Source organism: Natrix helvetica, assembly GCF_964273705.1.
Source record: "Natrix helvetica genome assembly, chromosome: Z".
In the NCBI taxonomy this organism is placed as follows: Eukaryota; Metazoa; Chordata; class Lepidosauria; order Squamata; family Natricidae; genus Natrix; species Natrix helvetica.
The window spans coordinates 119597333-119615236 of record NC_138554.1 but is presented as its reverse complement, the minus strand read 5'-3'; the positions used below and the strand labels follow the sequence as shown (position 1 = coordinate 119615236).

General features: G+C 41.1%; 1 protein-coding gene across 3 annotated transcripts in view; it reads left to right on the top strand.

The window, feature by feature from the left end:
* Positions 1–1079: 1079 nt before the first annotated feature.
* Positions 1080–17904, top strand: part of ABI1 (abl interactor 1) — a 100598-nt gene continuing 83773 nt past the window's right edge. For 2 of the 3 annotated variants that reach the window (XM_081932191.1, XM_081932190.1), the window contains exon 1: positions 1112–1370. In XM_081932191.1, the coding sequence (XP_081788317.1) occupies positions 1254–1370 (117 nt within the window). In that variant the 5' untranslated portion in view covers positions 1112–1253. Of the gene's footprint in view, positions 1371–17904 lie in introns of all 3 variants that reach the window. The other variant, XM_081932192.1, reaches the window with a different exon arrangement.

The window sequence follows — 17904 nt, the reverse complement described above, 5'->3', positions numbered from 1 at the left end:
GATGAGAATTTTTGCTTCCTCAGAGATGGGAATGGAGCGTCAACTGTATGAAAAGTCCCTTAGTTTTGGTAAAATCGAGTAACCCATATTTTGTACTTCAATAGGTGGGAACACAGCCTTTGAAACTTATTCCACAAATGATGCTTAAACAAAATCTATTCACCAAAGCATCAATCACATACGGCGGTTTAAACTACCAAAGAGTTAGACTTAGAATAACTTTATTGTCACTTTGAATGTACATAATTGGCATACATTAAAATGAAATTTCGTTGCATACAGTTCTCAAACATACACTACATAAACATGACAAAATAAATAAATACAAAATTATGCATATACCCATATATATTATGTGACATGAAGGAACAACTCAGTCTAGTTGTATACAAAATTGTCTGCCACAACGTCCTACCTGTTCACTGGCAAACGATACAAACTCAAGGTGAATTGCTCCAAACTTGATTGCAGAAAATATGACTTCAGCAACAGAGCGGTCAATGCCTGGAATGCTCTACCCGACCCTGTTGTTACTCCCATAACTTTAACCTTAAACTATCAGTGATCTCACCCCATTCCTATGACTTTTGTAAGGGGGGCATGCATAAGTGTACCAGCGTGCCTACCGTCCCTCTCCTATTGTCCCTACTTATTCGTACCCATTTCCTGTGTTCATGTCCATGTTTATACTTACACCTGTTACCTCGTACATGTTTGTCAAGCTAAATAAATAACATAAATAAAATAGTTCTGATGCATACAAACATCATAAAGAAGCACCACCCTTGCTCCTATTCCCTAGCAAGCAGCATTCGCTGGAGAAAAATGCTGCATTAAAAAAACATAATCATCATGTCTTTACTGAGACGCCTTTTGCCTTGCTTCGGGCTCATCCAGAAGCAGCAATCCGGGGCGGGCGCCGGAAAAGCCGCAAGAGGCTGCCCCAAGCCACGGGCGTGACTACATCTCCCGACGTACCGCGCGGTTGCCTCTTCCGGGCGAAGCAGGAGGGGAGGGGGGAGTAGAAGTAGGAGGGCTCCTGAGAGAGAGAGAGAGAGTGAGAAGGAGGGAGAGAGGAAGGAAGGAAGGTAGGCAGGCGAGGGAAGGGAAGGGTCGCGAGCGAGCGAGCGGGTGGGTGGAGAAAGCGGAGCCTCCGAGGCGAGCAGGGTTCCCACAATAGCATTCATATCGTGAGCCGGTGGCGCTCCCGCGATCTCTTGAATGCCGGAGAGAGCAATGCGGAAAGGTGGAAAATGGCAGAGCTGCAAATGTTACTAGAAGAGGAAATCCCTTCGGGCAAGCGGGCTTTGGTGGAGAGCTACCAGAACCTCACCAGGGTTGCGGACTACTGTGAAAACAACTACATCCAGGTAAGAGGCCGGGCAGCGGGCTGGCAGCGGCTCCGAGGAGCCCCTGCCTCCCTTTCACGGGCAGCTGGGATGGGAGGGAGCCCCTTGCCTTCCGCCCGTACAATTGCAGGAAGCGGGCACAGACCGTGGCATTTTAGGGGGGGAGGGATATGGTGTGGCTCGCAGGTTTCCCCCCCACCCCACGCATCCCACGCTTCCTTGGGGCTTTTGCTTTAAACTTTTAACCAAAGAGAGATCTCCCCCACTTCCTCCTCCTCGCCCTGAAGTCCAACTCCACCTTAGTCGCTCTGCTGTTTGCAAAGGAAGGGAAATGGGGGCAGAGGAGTTGCCGTATTTCATCACTTCGGAGCCGAGGGTGTGCCACCTAATAGGTGTTTACTGTGAGGCAGGCTCGCCAGACTTCTGTGGGGTTGTGGTTCGTTTGAATGGGGTGTGTGTCGAGGGGATGAGCGGCTCTTCCCAAGCCGCCGCCTTCCAGCGATGTCTGGCGGCCACTGCCATCCTTCCCAGCAGCCAGATTGGGGCGGAGGGTGGTTGTCTTCCAGCACAGCTGGTGGGCACCAGGAGATGGGGAGGGGGAGGTCCATCCAGAGGCAGAAAATAGTTCATGGATTTAATAAGGCTGCTTATTAGCTTTTTCGGGCCAGTTTCCTCCTCCTCCTCCTCCTATCATGCCTTCTCATTAGTTACTCTTCTCCCTCCTGATAATATCTTAAGGATCATGCGTGCAGGTTGCAAAACACGCATTAAAATAATGCTTGTTAGTGCACTAGAAAAGCAGAATTCCAGCTGGAAATAGAGAATAATTGCATGTTCTTAAATGGTGTTGGGGCCTGAATAGTGGCCAGATTTGTTCCTCCTGTTTTTCAAATATGTCAGTGGGGTTGTGGGAAAAGACTCTCATGTAAATAGTGAATAATCATTTGGCTTGCTCATCTGGCAGGATGAATAAATCCTGGTAGGAACTGGAAGCAAAGAAACTGGAGCAAAAGCCTTCTTGCACTTAGGCATGCTTATGGATGCAGCCACTCTTATAAATAACTTAGGGTAATGTAATCATGTGAGTCAATTCTATATGGATATTTAATGTTTTGGCATATAAATCTTACTGAGCTAAATGAATTATATTCCTGCATGATATTAAATTGTTGAAATAATCAGCTGGAAAAAGAAGTAAACTGCAGCTGGACAGCCAATCAAATAGAAAGCTATTTCTATCATATCATAAGGCTAGCTTTACAGGTAGATTTCAGGTATTAAGCATTTTACAGCAATACCTTTATATTTCATGGGAGATAATTCATTAAGGCTGAATGCTGTATTTATTTAAAATAAATTTTTAATTCCAATCACACTTTTAATTCACCTCTTCAATGACTTTTATCAACTGATCTTTCTTTAAAAATAAGGGTATGTGGTATAGTTTCAAGACAAGATATTTAATCAGATGGTACAAACTGGATATTAAACTATAGACCCATTCCTGATGGAGGGCACTGCATTTTGGAAAATGTAACAGCAATTGAGCAATTCTGAATATATTTTAGGTAGAAAAAAGTAACACACGATCTGTTGCATGCTTCCTTGTGTTCCAGAAATCTTTTTATCATGCTCATTGTCCTTATTATTTATGCTCTCTAATATTGTATTTCTAATATTATTAGAAATAAGAATATTTAAAAATAAAATTGTGTATTGTTTTGAACTGCTCATTTTCTCTATTTTTCTAAATACTATGTTGCATTCTGGGAATAATATCTCATTATCTCTTGCATTGCTTTCAATTGATATGCTGTTCTAAATCTTTTTAACATTTTCATTGCTAATTTAAGAGCTTGTAAAGTCTGTTATGTTTTAAATATTGATAATGCCCCAATTGTATTTTTAAAAAAGTATGCCAGATCATTCTACTTTTTTTGAAAAGCAAATCCTGGTTCTTGGATATGCCCTTGAGATGGATAGATCTTTGTTACCCTTCTTTTCAGCCATCCTCTGATACCAAAATGTGCAGAGTTAGCTGAAAATCGTAGAAAACAGGTAGAGGCCATCAGCATAATTATATATATTTATGTACTTTTGGGGAGGGGAAGGTTGGGGGGGGGAATGCTCCTGCGATGGTTAGTTCAAACTCATGTTTAAATAAATGAGATTTAGCCTAGGGATCTAATCCTTAATCATTGAGTGCAGAATATGGGTTTATTTATGAAATGGTTCCCCTCCGTAGGTATGTATACATATAAGGTATGTCTGTATTCATTCTCTGGTAAGAAGAGAATGGGGAAAAAAGATTCTGGTGAATTTGTATTAATACAAAGATAGCTTTAAAATGTGTCATATGGTATAATAACCAAAAGAGTTGACTGTGAATGACTGTTTTGATATGACACAGCAGATTTTACCGTTTTCTTAAATGCACTAGTAACATCTAAAGACAACTTTCTATACAGAATATATGCAGGCCTACATAGCACAGGCTACATGATGTTAAACAAGACCATTGATCTTAGAGTGCAGTAGATAATTAATTAAAATCTCAGCTCCATTGTGATTTTGTTTCTCTTCTTGAGTGCATGAATATCATTGGAACAAATCTTGAAGGATTGCATGGATGAAAAATGTGGAGCATTGATGAAAAATGTACTGTAAACAATGTTAGAAATAGGAAAATATTTTATTTATATAAATGGACAGGGCAAGTTGGAAAATAGGACAACTGCTCTGTGGTAAATACAATTATTTTTGGATAAATAAGAGGTAAACCCATTGCAGTATATAGAGTAACATAATATGTAATTAGTATTTTTGTATTCCCCCTCCCCAGAAAGAATACACAATGTATCACAACTTTTGGGCCTCTCTAGTAACTATTGGTTTGTGTCATCTTGAAGTCTCCACCTTTTAAAAACTTCTGTTTTTAATATGGAAACATAATAACAAGTTTTGAACCCATCAGTACAGTTAAAGACTGGAATAAATCATATATACTATCTAATATGAGAAAAGTTTTAGAGAAAGCTACCTCCAGCTCTTTAAAAGGGTTTAGATTAGACAGTTGTGATATAAAACTTGCATTCATTCAAGTAAATGCAGAGATTCTCTTTGACTTGCCAGCATGCTTATGTTGGTAATTTAGCATGAATTCATGTTACAACTTTCAGGGCAATTTTCTATTTCAGCTTAACTTAGATATTATTTAAAATGTATGCAATTCCTACAAGAATTCTGAAACACTGATGACAGATTTATTATAAAGTCTTCTTTCAAATGTAATCAGATTTGTAGTAAATATAATATTTCACACTCTTTACAGTTGAATACATAACTTTCCAATGTAAATCCACATTGATTTAGCTAAATTTAAAAATACCTCCTGAATATTGTTCTATAAAGAAGTATTGCTTTTCCTTTTCATAGTGCATTGAAGTTTACCCAGGAATTTGTGGATAATAAGTTCAATTCTAGAGCTGGCATTATCTGTCTAAACCCCTCTTCATATTTTTTTTACAGTGGTAAGGGTTAAACTAATTACAGCGGTGACATTTTCTTGCTCCACCCAAATAAAGCTGCTGATACAAATGCTTCAAAAAAAGGCGAGGTTACTTTTGGTTTTACTCATGGGACATATGACAAATACAGTGGTGAGGTAACTGCAACAAGTATCAACCTGTTAGTGTGTGTTTGGTTTCAACCCCCAACCTCATGTATTTGATACAATTTGTGGTGAACCTGTGTGGTATTACATACTGTTTTCATGTGCTGTGTTCTAATACAGAGTGCATGTGCTGTATTTCAATTTGGATTTTTTTTAATGCTTTAAAAATGCATATGGCTTGAAAAGGAAATGTGACCATTAGCAGCTGGTGAATTAAAAAAAAACCTTTGGCTAAGTTGTACAAGAAATCAGTGGCATTTTTAGGGTAATACTTAATTTTGATGCTTTACAAGGGTTTAGTCTAACTTAGTATAAGGTGATAAATGAGTTGATAATACTGATTTGATTTTCCCTGAATTACAGGACAAGCTGGAGGAAGCCATCTGTTCCACTGTTAGACTAGCACGGTATAAAGATTGTGTTTCCAGGGGATTAATTTGGTGGTAGTGACAATGTCTATGTTGATGCTGTATTAGAGAATTTAACACGCAAGGCAGTAGGACAATGTAAAGTGTGCATGCGGGGACTTGGAAAGGTATCAGGATTATACAATTGCCGTTTTGCATTAGTTTCAAAGGATGTTCAATCCATTGCAACAGTATTTGTATCCCAATGTACATGTAAATGCATATCCCCAGAGAAAATACTAAAAACAAATTAAGAGGCAGGATATAAAAATTAATCTAAAGATCCTAGAACAAATGCCTTCAGAATATTTATAAAATGGTTTTGACTTTTGCTAGACGTTATTTGATTGCAGTCAATTCACACATTAACACAGGTGTGTAACTTCAAACACCCATATATAAATGTAGCAAACATGAGATTGTGGGTTTTTAAAATAATTCTTAAATTGTTGGATATGGGGCTTTGCACAATGTGAACATCTGCTCTTTTGTCTTGCATTTCTGGATTGGCAAAACACTTGGACATGGCAAAACCAGGAATAAGCAAAGATTCATTGTTTAAATGCAACATAACAGGGTTATTGCAAGTCAGTATTTATTAACAGATCTCAAACAATATTTCATTTGGGGGTTTGCTCCCTGTCCCCAAATGATTGCTCATCAGGAGTTGATTTAAACATTTTAGCATACACAGTATTGAAATTCTTTATGAAAAAGATGTGGCAAAATCTAGATCACCTTGGTTAATACTGAAAAGGCCCAATTGAGTGGGCCTGATTATTAATAATTGGGAAGGGAGATCATCTATAGGATACAGTGGAAGTTTAATAAACATCCTAAAAAAACAGGGAAGGACATCTGTATTTTATCAGAAAAATTAAACCTGTAACCTGTAATTCTCAGCAGTTGCCCTTTTTGAAGGATTCTTTATCTTTGTCTTAAATGTGTTTATAACGCACATCTAACTTTCAGCCTAACTAACCAAAAGAATTTACCTGACACTTGTGTTTGCACTTCCATAATTGTGATACTGTGTATTCCTCTGGGAAAGAAAATACAATTTGGGTTTAAATCATAGTGTAGCTTGCTTAGTTTTAACTTAACCTCTTATGTGAAACAGCGTAATCATTGTGGTTTGTAAACAACAATTATTGTTTATCCAGCATTTTGCTGAATAAAACATGATTAAACCCTGATGTAGTGCAGTGCATAAAACTTTGCCTCAGAATTTTGGACACAAGCAGGAATAATTTTTTGGAACTGAAGTAGTTTTTTTTCTCTTAATTAATCACGAATATGATCATCCACTTTTTACCAAATTCTGAAAGACTCTTTTGACATGCTGAGTTTGGACAGGTGTGATTAAAATCAGTGGGTAAGTTTATATCTGAGAAGTCTAAATTGAATATGTCTAACATATAAAGAGATATTTATGTGCAAATCTTTTGGACTGTAATTCTTTCTGTATCTTAGGTTGCTGAAGCTGAATTGCTAATACCATATTGTATTAGAAAGTAAGTAAGCCAAGTAAGTAGAGTAACTATGTCAAATAAACAACGACCAAGGCTTCAGGATAGTAGTATTCTTTAAGTCTGATATGTATGGATTACCTGAAAAGGTTTATCTGAGATGAGTGAAAAGGGAATTCTGGTAGAAGACATTTGAAAGATGCCAATGGGGTTCAAAGACAGTATGCTATTTGAAGAAACCAAGTGTGTTTCATGTATAGGACTGTATGAGGAACTGAATATAAATAAAAGGAAACATATGGAAATGAGTTGAGGATTTAAGGATCTCAGTAACGATGGGGGAGTTTGTAGAGCTAAATTATTACAAATCTGTCATAAATTTCCAGAATCTTGTGAGACACAGATTTCTTGGGTGCTAGATTTCTGCTATAAATGAAAAGGTAGAGTTTTTGTGTGTGATTTAAATTTTCTATAGCTCACTGACCCTTACTAATATAGTGTATATTTAGTCATACATTATTTCTTGCTGGAAAAATACCAGTTTGGAATCATGGGAAGAGACTCCCTAATTAGGGCTAAAGAAAGGAGATTTGCTGTACTTGTTTATTATGCCCTATCCCCTAATTTTTGCAGCTTGATATCTTGAATTGTAAATTAATCTTGGATCCAATAGTAATTCTTCACGCCAAATCACAATCTAGTAACTGGGCGGGGGTAAATAACTTTTTGCTTTACACTTATGGGAGGAAATCTGGTTCATTTATATTTTGGCTTGTTCTAATTACATCGGCCAGCTCCTCAAATGTTAAACCTGTTGCATAGCAGGGGAAAGAGCTAGGTTCACAGAACATATTAAACTGGAAGAAAATAAGGTTCGATATGGTTTGCTTGATTGCTGAATGCTATTACTGATGAGATTCAAATATTGAGTTAAGCCATGATTTGCTCAACCACATTTTATTGAATAAATCACAGTGTTGCCAAAATGTAAGCCATAACAATAATATAATAAATGGTTATTATCTTTAGTTGGTCTATAATATGTCATTTTAAATTTAATAATTTCATAAATATAGTTTGAAGAAAGTACTTTTTTAATTTTACAATCGGATGCATTGTTGTTTTAGTGCTTTACAATGTGCCTAAGGAAAATAGACTAATTAGACATCGTCCTTGTTTGCAAATTCAGTTCGGCTAAAATAACAAAATGGTTCTAACTGATATTCTGAAATGTCTTTCTTAAAATTACATACTAAATAACCACCCGAGTCTACTAATTAAGTAATATTGTTAATGATATGTTAAAAGGTATAATTCAGAAACAAACAATGGGTTCATGAATAAAAGAAAGGTGTAGTGACTGATGATTACAGTAAATAGATATTGAAACAAATGTTTGAAGTGTGTGATTTATCTATGTTGAAAAAGGCAATATTTTCTACTAGTTAAAGAATGAAACAATCCATGTTGCAATGACAGATTTTGTGATATAATAAAATATTTTGACTTCTCAGGTCAGTGAGATGGGCGGTGAACTCAATTAAAAAATAAACTAAAATATTTTATATTGTTTATATTATTGCAATGAATTTATTTGTAAGCCAGTGACTATTTATGAATATAAAATATAAGTTTCTTTTTTTCTTTCTCTTTCTTTTTCTTTATTTCTTTCCTTTCTTTCTTTGTATTTTCATTTTTTATTTTATTTAAGATTCAATAAAATCTTGTTTACTGTCCATTAAATAAAATACATAAATATTAAGTATTATTTTTTTAAACTATGGTCTGCATCATCCTGCTTTATTTTTTTTAAGTTCTACATTCTTTAAGTTTGTACCATGTCAGTCCTAAATTAATTTTTGCCATGGTCTAGAGAAAAATATTTATACCGAACTGTCTTGGATAATGTATTAGAATGCACATCCTGTTTACAGAAATCAGTTGCAGACATTTTATTCTGGGAAAGCATTTTTTCATTCTGCTATTCAGCCAAAGAGTTTCCCAGAGTCGCTTACATTCAATCAATAAAGTAAGGCAGTCTCTTAAAGTAAGATGCATATTTAAAAAGTGTAAAATATGTGATGCAAAGAGGAAAACAAATAGAAAAATAGGAGAAAAAAGCTTATTAGGCTAAGCTTATGTAATCATAGATCTGTGTTTCTTCTTTGTAGCATATGATTAATTTGGTTAATATCTGGGAAATTTTCTATACATTATATTCTAAAAAGGGAAAAAATGTTCAAATGTAATTCAGATATTACGCCACTTACAACAGTTTATTTAGTGACTGTTCAAAGTTACAATAGCATTGAAAAAAGTGACGTGACCATTTTTCACACTTATAACTATTGTAGCATCCCCACGGTCACATGATTTACATTTGGATGTTTGACAACTGGTTCATATTTATGATGGTTGTACTGTCCCAGGGTCATTCGATTCCATTTTGCAACTTTCTGACAAGCAAAGTCAGTGGGGAACAGAGGTTGTATTCAGCCTGTTCTGACAGGTTCTGGAGAACCGGTTGCGGAAATTTTGAGTAGTTCGGAGAACCGGCAAATAGACTGGCCCCACCCCCGCAGCCTCTCAGCTGATCTTCTTTTGTTGCCCTAAACAGGACAACGGAGCTAGAAAGCAGGTTAGTGGGCTGGGGAGGGAATGGGGATTTTGCAGTGTCCTTCTCTGCCACTTCTACAAAGCCACGTCCACAGAGCCGGTAGTAAAAGTTTTTGAATCACACCACTGGTGGGGAAGCCAGATTCACTTAATAACCAGGTTACTAATTTAACAACTATAGTGATTCACCTAGCAAATGTGGCAAGAAAAGTCATAAAATGCAGCAAAACTCAACAAATTTTTCACTTAGCAACATAAATTCTGAGCTGAATTATAGTCGTAAGTCGAAGCCTGCCTGTACCCATTACCAGCCAAAGAAGTATTCTGCACACCTAATAGGTTTGCTTATTTTCTTCCAATAGTGAAGTTGCCCTGTCTGAAGTTGGATGATTTTACTTTTGAACAACTGTAGCTAAACCACCCGGTAGCATAAAAGTATATAAAACAAGAATGTAGAATCAGAAATTCAATTTAATTTGATTTAACTAATATTGCATGTGGATTTTGATTAAAATGCAAGATGGATTAGATCATGTAATGTCACAGAGGCCAAACTGGATCTGTGAGTGAGAGGTAAGTTTAGAACATTTGGTTCTCATGATGATATTGCAAGAAAAAAAATCCTACAAAGCTCTCTGAAACTGCCACCTCCGTAAAATTCAGAACTTTTCATAACAGCACATTTGTATGCAAAGATTCCCTTTCGTTGGTCTGGTCCCCTTGGATTCAGTGCAGTAAGAGTGGGAGGGCTTGTAGTGATTTGATGAGTGGGATGTTTCAAAGGTATTAAATATTTAATACCATCTTCATGCAGTAGATTTCCTATGGACTGATGTTTGTATTTAGCACATCTTCAGTCTTGTATATCCCCCTTTTGTATCAATGACTGCTCTTGTCACCCGTTTGAAAGAGTAATTTATTAAGGGTACATCTGTCCCAGCTTGTTTTTAAAAGATCTGTGTGTGGAAAGACTAATCTGTACCCCTTCTCTTATCTCTTGGCAGATAATTACTGTTTTGTTGATGTGCTGGTTTCTTTGTGAGACTTGGTGTCCTTGCTCCTGAATCACTGCTTTCTTCCTGAGTTGTAGAGATGTCAAATTTTCTGAAATTTTGAAACTATTAAGGAAAGAAAAATGGAAATTTGGGGAAATGGAAATAGGAGTCTTATCAACACTCCTTTCTCCCAGGTAGAAAGCAGAACAATGCGTGATTTGCATTGGATTCTTGAGTGCAGAAATCTCTTCAAATATATGCTTTTTCCTAGGACTGTCCAGATCTCTGTATTGTGCTTTATGCACATGGGTTTTTTTCCTCCATAAAAATGTTTTTTTTTTAAAAAAAATGGCATATATACTTGCAGATAAGAGAATTTTAGATGCCAAAATATACCCCAAAATTTGGCTTTAGCGTAGGGGTTGGCAACTGTAAACACTCAAAGATCCACAAAGATCCTAACTGGAAGCCCTCTGTTCAATTCTGGAGCCGCCCGGAAGTCTGGTTTCCCCATCATAGAGTCTCCTCCTACTGCGGTGGCCTTTTTCCTCTAACTGTCCTAAGCAAAAGCCCTATCACTTGTGGAGCTGACCAGAAAACCTGTCCCTTGCCATAAAGTCTCCTCCTGGTGTGCCCTGCTTGCCACTCCCAACTAGAAGCCCCTCTCAAAATTGTGGTGCCGACTGGTGACAGGGAGCCGCAGCAGAGGTTGAAAGAACCAATGCGGCTCCAGAGCCGCAGGTTGCTAATAATAATAATAATAATAAAATTTATTTCTTAGCCGCACCCTCTCCCGAAGGACTCGGGGCGGCGTACAAGAAAACACATAAAATATAAAATAAACAACACATACACAATAAACAAATACATGTACATGGACATGGAGAAGGGAGGCAGATAAATAGAGACAATAAAAACACAGTAAAATCTAAAAACCCCAGAATTAAAATTAAAAAACCCGTCAGGAGCAGAGTGAGCGAACTATGGTTGAGCCAGGCCAGCTATTTGGAATAGGTGGGTCTTGAGCTTTATCCGAAAGGCGCGGAGGTCAGAGGTAGTCCTAATAGCCGGGGGAAGGTCATTCCACAGGGCTGAGCCCGCTACAGAGAAGGCTCTACTCCTAGACACCGCCCCCCGACATTGTCTGGCGGACGGCACCTGGAGGAGTCCCTCTCTGTGCGAGCGGATTGGTCGCAGGGATGTATGGGGCAGGATACGATCCCGCAGGTATCTAGGTCCTGAGCCATGGAGCGCTTTAAAGATCGTTATCAAGACCTTGAAACGCACCCGGTAGACCACAGGTAGCCAGTGCAGCTCGCGCAGGAAAGGTGTCACATGGGAGTACCTTGTACTCCCCATTATTACCCGCGCGGCCGCGTTCTGGACCAACTGTAGTCTCCGAGTGCATTTCAAGGGAAGCCCCATGTAGAGAGCGTTGCAGTAGTCCAGGCGAGACGTCACCAGCGCATGAGTGACTGTGCGCAAGGCATCCCGGTCCAATAGGGGGCGCAATTGGCGCACCAGGTGAACCTGGTGGAACGCCCCCCTTGCCACGGCCGTCACATGGTCATCCATGGACAGCCGGGCATCCAGGAGGACGCCCAAATTGCGCGCCCGCTCCACCGGGGCAAGTTGTACGCCCCCGATGGCCAGAGATGGAATTAACTGGTTGAACCGGGGGGCCGGCAGCCACAGCCACTCTGTCTTGGAAGGGTTGAGCCTGAGTCGGTTGTCATCCATCCAGACCCGTACGGCTTCCACACACCGGGACATCACTTCGACGGCTTCGTTGGGGTGGTTCGGGGTGGAAATGTACAGCTGAGTATCATCAGCGTACAGATGATATCCCACCCCAAAACCACGGATGATCTCACCCAGCGGCTTCATATATGTGTTGAACAGGAGCGGCGAGAGGACCGACCCCTGCGGCACCCCACAGATAAGGGGGCTTAGAGTCGACCTCTGCTCCCCTGTCAACACACGTTGCGTCCGGCCGGAGAGGTAGGAGCCGAACCACCGTAGAACGGTGCCCCCAACCCCTCCAGTCGGTGCAACAGGATACCATGGTCGATGGTATCAAAAGCCGCCGAGAGATCTAATAGGACCAGGATAGAGGAACAACCCCTATCTCTGGCCCTCCAGAGATCATCCACCAACGCGACCAAGGCCGTCTCCGTGCTGTGTCCGGGGCGAAAGCCGGACTGGCGCGGGTCTAGATAATCATTTTCCTCCAGATGTCGTGGAAACTGATAAGCCACCACACTCTCTACAACCTTCGCCAAAAAGGGAAGGTTGGAGACAGGACGATAATTGGCCAGCTCCATAGGGTCCAGGGAAGGCTTCTTGAGCAAGGGTCTCACCACCGCCTCTTTCAAGGCGGCTGGAAGAGACCCCTCGCCCAGCGAAGCGTTCACTAGGCCCTGGAGCCAGTCGCGTGTAACCTCCCAGGATGCCAGTACAAGCCAGGAGGGACACGGGTCCAGCAAACATGTGGTAGGTCGCAGTCGTCCACGCACTCTGTCCAAATCCTCGATGGCAACCAAATCAAACTCTTCCCAGGTTGGTTTCTCCAGACTTGCCACGGACGTCTCCACTGGGCCACTGAAAGGGACCCAGTCCTTCCGGATTTGAGCGATTTTATCCTGCAGGTATTTCCCAAATTCCTCTGCCCTACCCTGTAAAGGGGCCTCCCGCGGCCTCTGAAACAGAAGGGAGCGGGATACCCGAAACAGGGCGGCAGGCGGTTCTCCGCGGATGCAATGAGAGCGGCACAATATTGATGTTTGGCCGCTCTCAATGCCACAAGGTACGTCCTTAAATGGGCTCGTACCTGTGTTCGGTCAAATTCGGAACGGGAGGATCTCCAACGACTCTCTAGGCATCTCTTGCGGCGCTTCATCACCCTTAGCTCCTCGGTAAACCAAGGGGCCAGGGTGGATCGTTGCCGCCGGAGAGGCCGCAAAGGCGCCACCCGGTTCAAGGCCCCGGTAGTCGCGTTGTTCCACGCAACCACCAGGTCCTCTACCTGAGGGCGGGTCAGGGCTACAGGAGGTGGCCCAAGCTCCATCTGGAACCTCTCTGGTTCCATCAGGCGCCTGGGGCGGAACCATCTAGTATTTTCCGGTTCCGCCTCCCCGCAGCGGGGGGTAGCTCCAGGGAAGTCAAGTCGGAGGAGTGAGTGGTCTGACCATGACAGCGGAGTGATGGTTAAGTTTCCTCCTCCCAGATCATTCAACCACTGGCCAGAGACAAAAACGAGGTCCAGGGTGTGACCTCCCTCGTGTGTCGGGCTCTGAATCAGTTGAGTCAGGTCCATGGCTGTCATGGAGGCCATGAACTCCCGAACCCCCTCAGATGCTCCTCCCACCGATGGCAGGTTAAAGTCCCCCATCACTAAAAGTTTGGGGGTCTCAACCGCCACCGATGCGACCAGCTCAAGGAGTTCGGGCAGGGCCGCTGATGTATAGCGAGGAGCCAGGTATACTATCAGCAGGCCCAACTGTCTCCCAGGGCCCCATTTCACAACAAGGGATTCACATCCGGACGTCTGTGGCACAGTGGACTCCCTCGGCTCTAAGTCCTCCCGAATAATCACTGCTACCCCACCGCCCCTTCCCTGGGCCCGGGGCTGGTGAAATGCTGGTGAAATACTGACCCCTGCTTTAGCGTATCTTTGGATGGGCTTATCCCCAAGTATGTATATACAGTATACTTATGACTATAATTGCTACCTGAACTTCCATCACTAAGCACGTCATTTAGGGAGGCACATCCAATTTTATGACCTATTTTGTTGCGGCCATTAAACAAAACACTAGTCATTGCAGTCATTAAGTGAATTTGGCTTTTTCCCATTGACATTGCTTGTTGGAAGCTGGTTAGGAAGCTCACAAGCTCGCAGTCTCATGGAATGTTGCAATTGTACATACATGCTAGTTGCTAACTAATGTGACTACAGGAATGCTATAGCTATAACAGTAACTGGTACAAGGACCAGTTATGTCACTATTTTCAACAGCAACATAACTTTGAATGGTTGCTAGACGAATGGTCATAGGTTTGAGACTGCAGGTTGTTTTTTAAAAGTAAAATTTGTATATACTTGCATATAAGCCCCATCCATGGATAAGCAGGCCCTTTTAGTTAAACAAAAATACTTAACTAAAATACCATGAAAACATGTGCACCCATGGATAAACTGATACATATTTTTCATGGTATGTTGTTTACAATTGCTGCAGCTGGGCTTATCCATATATTTACAGTATATGAATGCCACTGCTATTGTGTATGTCCTTTGTCCAGGACAATGAGGTCAAGTTAAAAAGAACTCGACCATTAACCTAGATAAAAAGTCAACAAGAGGAAGAAAGACGGTGATCAAAATAGGGCTGAATGTTTGTTTCACTTTCACAAGTGTTGGTTTCCCCCTAGAAGGAAATGTATTCTTGTGCTCTTTATTTAAAAGTTATATTTGTAGTGAGTTCTTGCCATACGAATGTTAGTAGGCTAATACTGTAACATCAAATTTATGCTAGTACATTGTTGGTGAAGTAATTTGGGAAACTATATGAATTTCATAATATATTCTATTTTTTCTGGAGGAAACTAAGAGTTGGGGGAAATGGGGTTTCCCTCTTCCGTTGTTTTCTGCCCCCCCCCCCGGCACATTCATGTTGGTGGGTGGCACTTGGTCATCTTTGCACAAGGAATATTATTTGGTCTGCCTCCATCTAAAAGTGAAGATACACTCTCATTGTTGACCTTCCAAAATCTACTTTAAGCGAAATTCTTCCGGAGAGCATTTGAAGAATGAATGGTCATTGTCATACTTCTGAGCCTTTGAGTTGTTATATTATGATATTCTTCTTTAATTATTTAAGTAATATCAGAATTGTTTTTTGAGTCATGCAGTATAGACACAATTCTATTTTAACCTTATGTTGTGGCTTCTTGCTTTTGATTATCTTATATGTCACTTCTGTGCCTTTCTCAATAATAATTTAGGTATTAGGCAAAAGTATTTCAAAAATTTCCAGACTTTAAAAGGATGGTAGGGTAATAGTTCTATTTTAAATGTCTGTCTTAAAGAAATGTTGCTACGTTTTGAAGCTTTTTAAAAAATACTATACTTGCATCTTGTTTATTTATTAATTCAGCCATTATGGTAACATAAATATATAGGGAAGTTCCAGGATATAAATTATGCATATAAAATACATAATAAATCACATTATATAAAAAGCAGGTACATTACCTACTGAAAGTTACCCAGCCTATCCTATTTGATTGTTATAGTTTGACTGAGTGGCATCGTAGATGGAGACTTTCAATATTATTATTAGAGCATAGCAATACTACAACAAAGACATTTCTGTCAAGTTCAACTTGTCATACTGCCATTTCAATGAAAATAGATTTAACTACTATTTTTGCTTGTTTTATTTGATAGACCAAATAACAACAATCTATCCTGGAATATGTTAGACAAAATGCTAAACAGCATTCAGAATTTTTTTTTTTTTAATTAAGAGAAAAGCACATGCCTGAATGTCTATGGAAATTCTCAGTTATCCAGGTCACAGTTGTCTCAAAGGCACTTTTTCAAGAGGCAACTGGACTCTTGGTTTTTTTTTTTTTTTGAAGAGGTCTCCTCCAAGAAGCTTCTTCAGCTCTGACTGGATGGTGGGGAATGGAAGGATTTATACTCCTTGCAGACAACTGGTCATTTGCATTCTTTTAGCGGGTTTATCTGTGTCATCAGGTGGTGCAAATGGGTGTGGAGCCTTTTTGGAACTGTTGAAAGGACTGTGTTGTAGACTGGAGACAGATGATGTTGTATCCCTCCCCCTCTGTTGAGAGAGGGCTGTTCAATTTTGACATGATGGCCTCTTTAACCCCTCTTTCAAACCAGAGGTCCTCTCTGTCCAAAATATGGTCTTTGTTGTCTTAAAAAGAGTGGCCTGCATCTAAAAGACACAGGCCACTGTCTTCCTTCACAGTTTTGATACTATGGTCACAATTTAAATTTTAATACCCTCAAACCATACCAAGCTGCACGTTTCCCCTGAGTACAAAGATGAAAATCCGTCTTTAATCACCCAGAAAAGAATATTCAGAAATATTTAACTAGGGTAAAAATGGGAGATCTTAATTAAGAATTTTGGAGAGGTGATACAACTCAGCTTTCTTAATACCTTACAGATGAATCATAGCAGTGGTGGGTTTCAAAATTTTTTGGAACCTACTCTGTGGGTGTGGCCTGCTTTGTGGGAGTGGCTTGCCTGCCATGTGAGCAGGTGGGAGTGGCTTGCCAGCCATGTGACCGGGTGGGAGTGGGATGTTAGAAGATCCCAAATGAAGTTAGAAAGGCTGGGTCCCAAACCCAGCTGGCTTAACTGGGATAGGGTGAATAGGGGGTAGAGGTTCACAAATCACCAAGGACCCTCCTCTCCTTTCCCCCCAAAAGCAGAGGGCGTCAGTATTTAGAGGGAAGTCCCCCAACTTCCCCCCTTGGTGTGTCACTCTTTCTCTCTCTCTCTTCCCCCCGTTTCTCTCCCCCCTTTCCTTCCTCCTCCTTTTCCTCTGTTCCCCCCAGTTTTTCAAGCTGAGCCATTGGGGGAGGTCAGAGGGAGAGAGAGACGGATTGAAGGGTGCAAAGAGATGGGCTTCCCATTTTGAGAAGCCTCCCTTAGCAAAAGATCGCTGACAGGAGGAAGGGAGGATTCCCCACCCCACTTTTCCCTTTCCAAAAGATCGCTGAGAGGAGGAAAGGGAGGATTCCCCACCCCACTTTTCCCTTCCCTTTCCACCTCTCAGCGATCTTTTGGGAAGGGAAAAGTGGGGTGGGGAATCCTCCCTTTCCTCCTCTCAGCGATCATTTGGGAAGGGAAAAGTGGGGTGGGGAATCCTCAGATCGCTGAGAGGAGGAAAGGGAGGATTCCCCACCCCACTTTTCCCTTCCCTTTCCACCTCTCAGCGATCTTTTGGGAAGGGAAAAGTGGGGTGGGGAATCCTCCCTTTCCTCCTCTCAGCGATCATTTGGGAAGGGAAAAGTGGGGTGGGGAATCCTCAGATCGCTGAGAGGAGGAAAGGGAGGATTCCCCACCCCACTTTTCCCTTCCCTTTCCACCTCTCAGCGATCTTTTGGGAAGGGAAAAGTGGGGTGAGGAATCCTCCCTTTCCTCCTCTCAGCGATCATTTGGGAAGGGAAAAGTGGGGTGGGGAATCCTCAGATCGCTGAGAGGAGGAAAGGGAGGATTCCCCACCCCACTTTTCCCTTCCCAAAAGATCGCTGAGAGGAGGAATGGGAGGATTCCCCACCCCACTTTTCCCTTCCCAAATGATCGCTGAGAGGAGGAAAGGGAGGATTCCCCACCCCACTTTTCCCTTCCC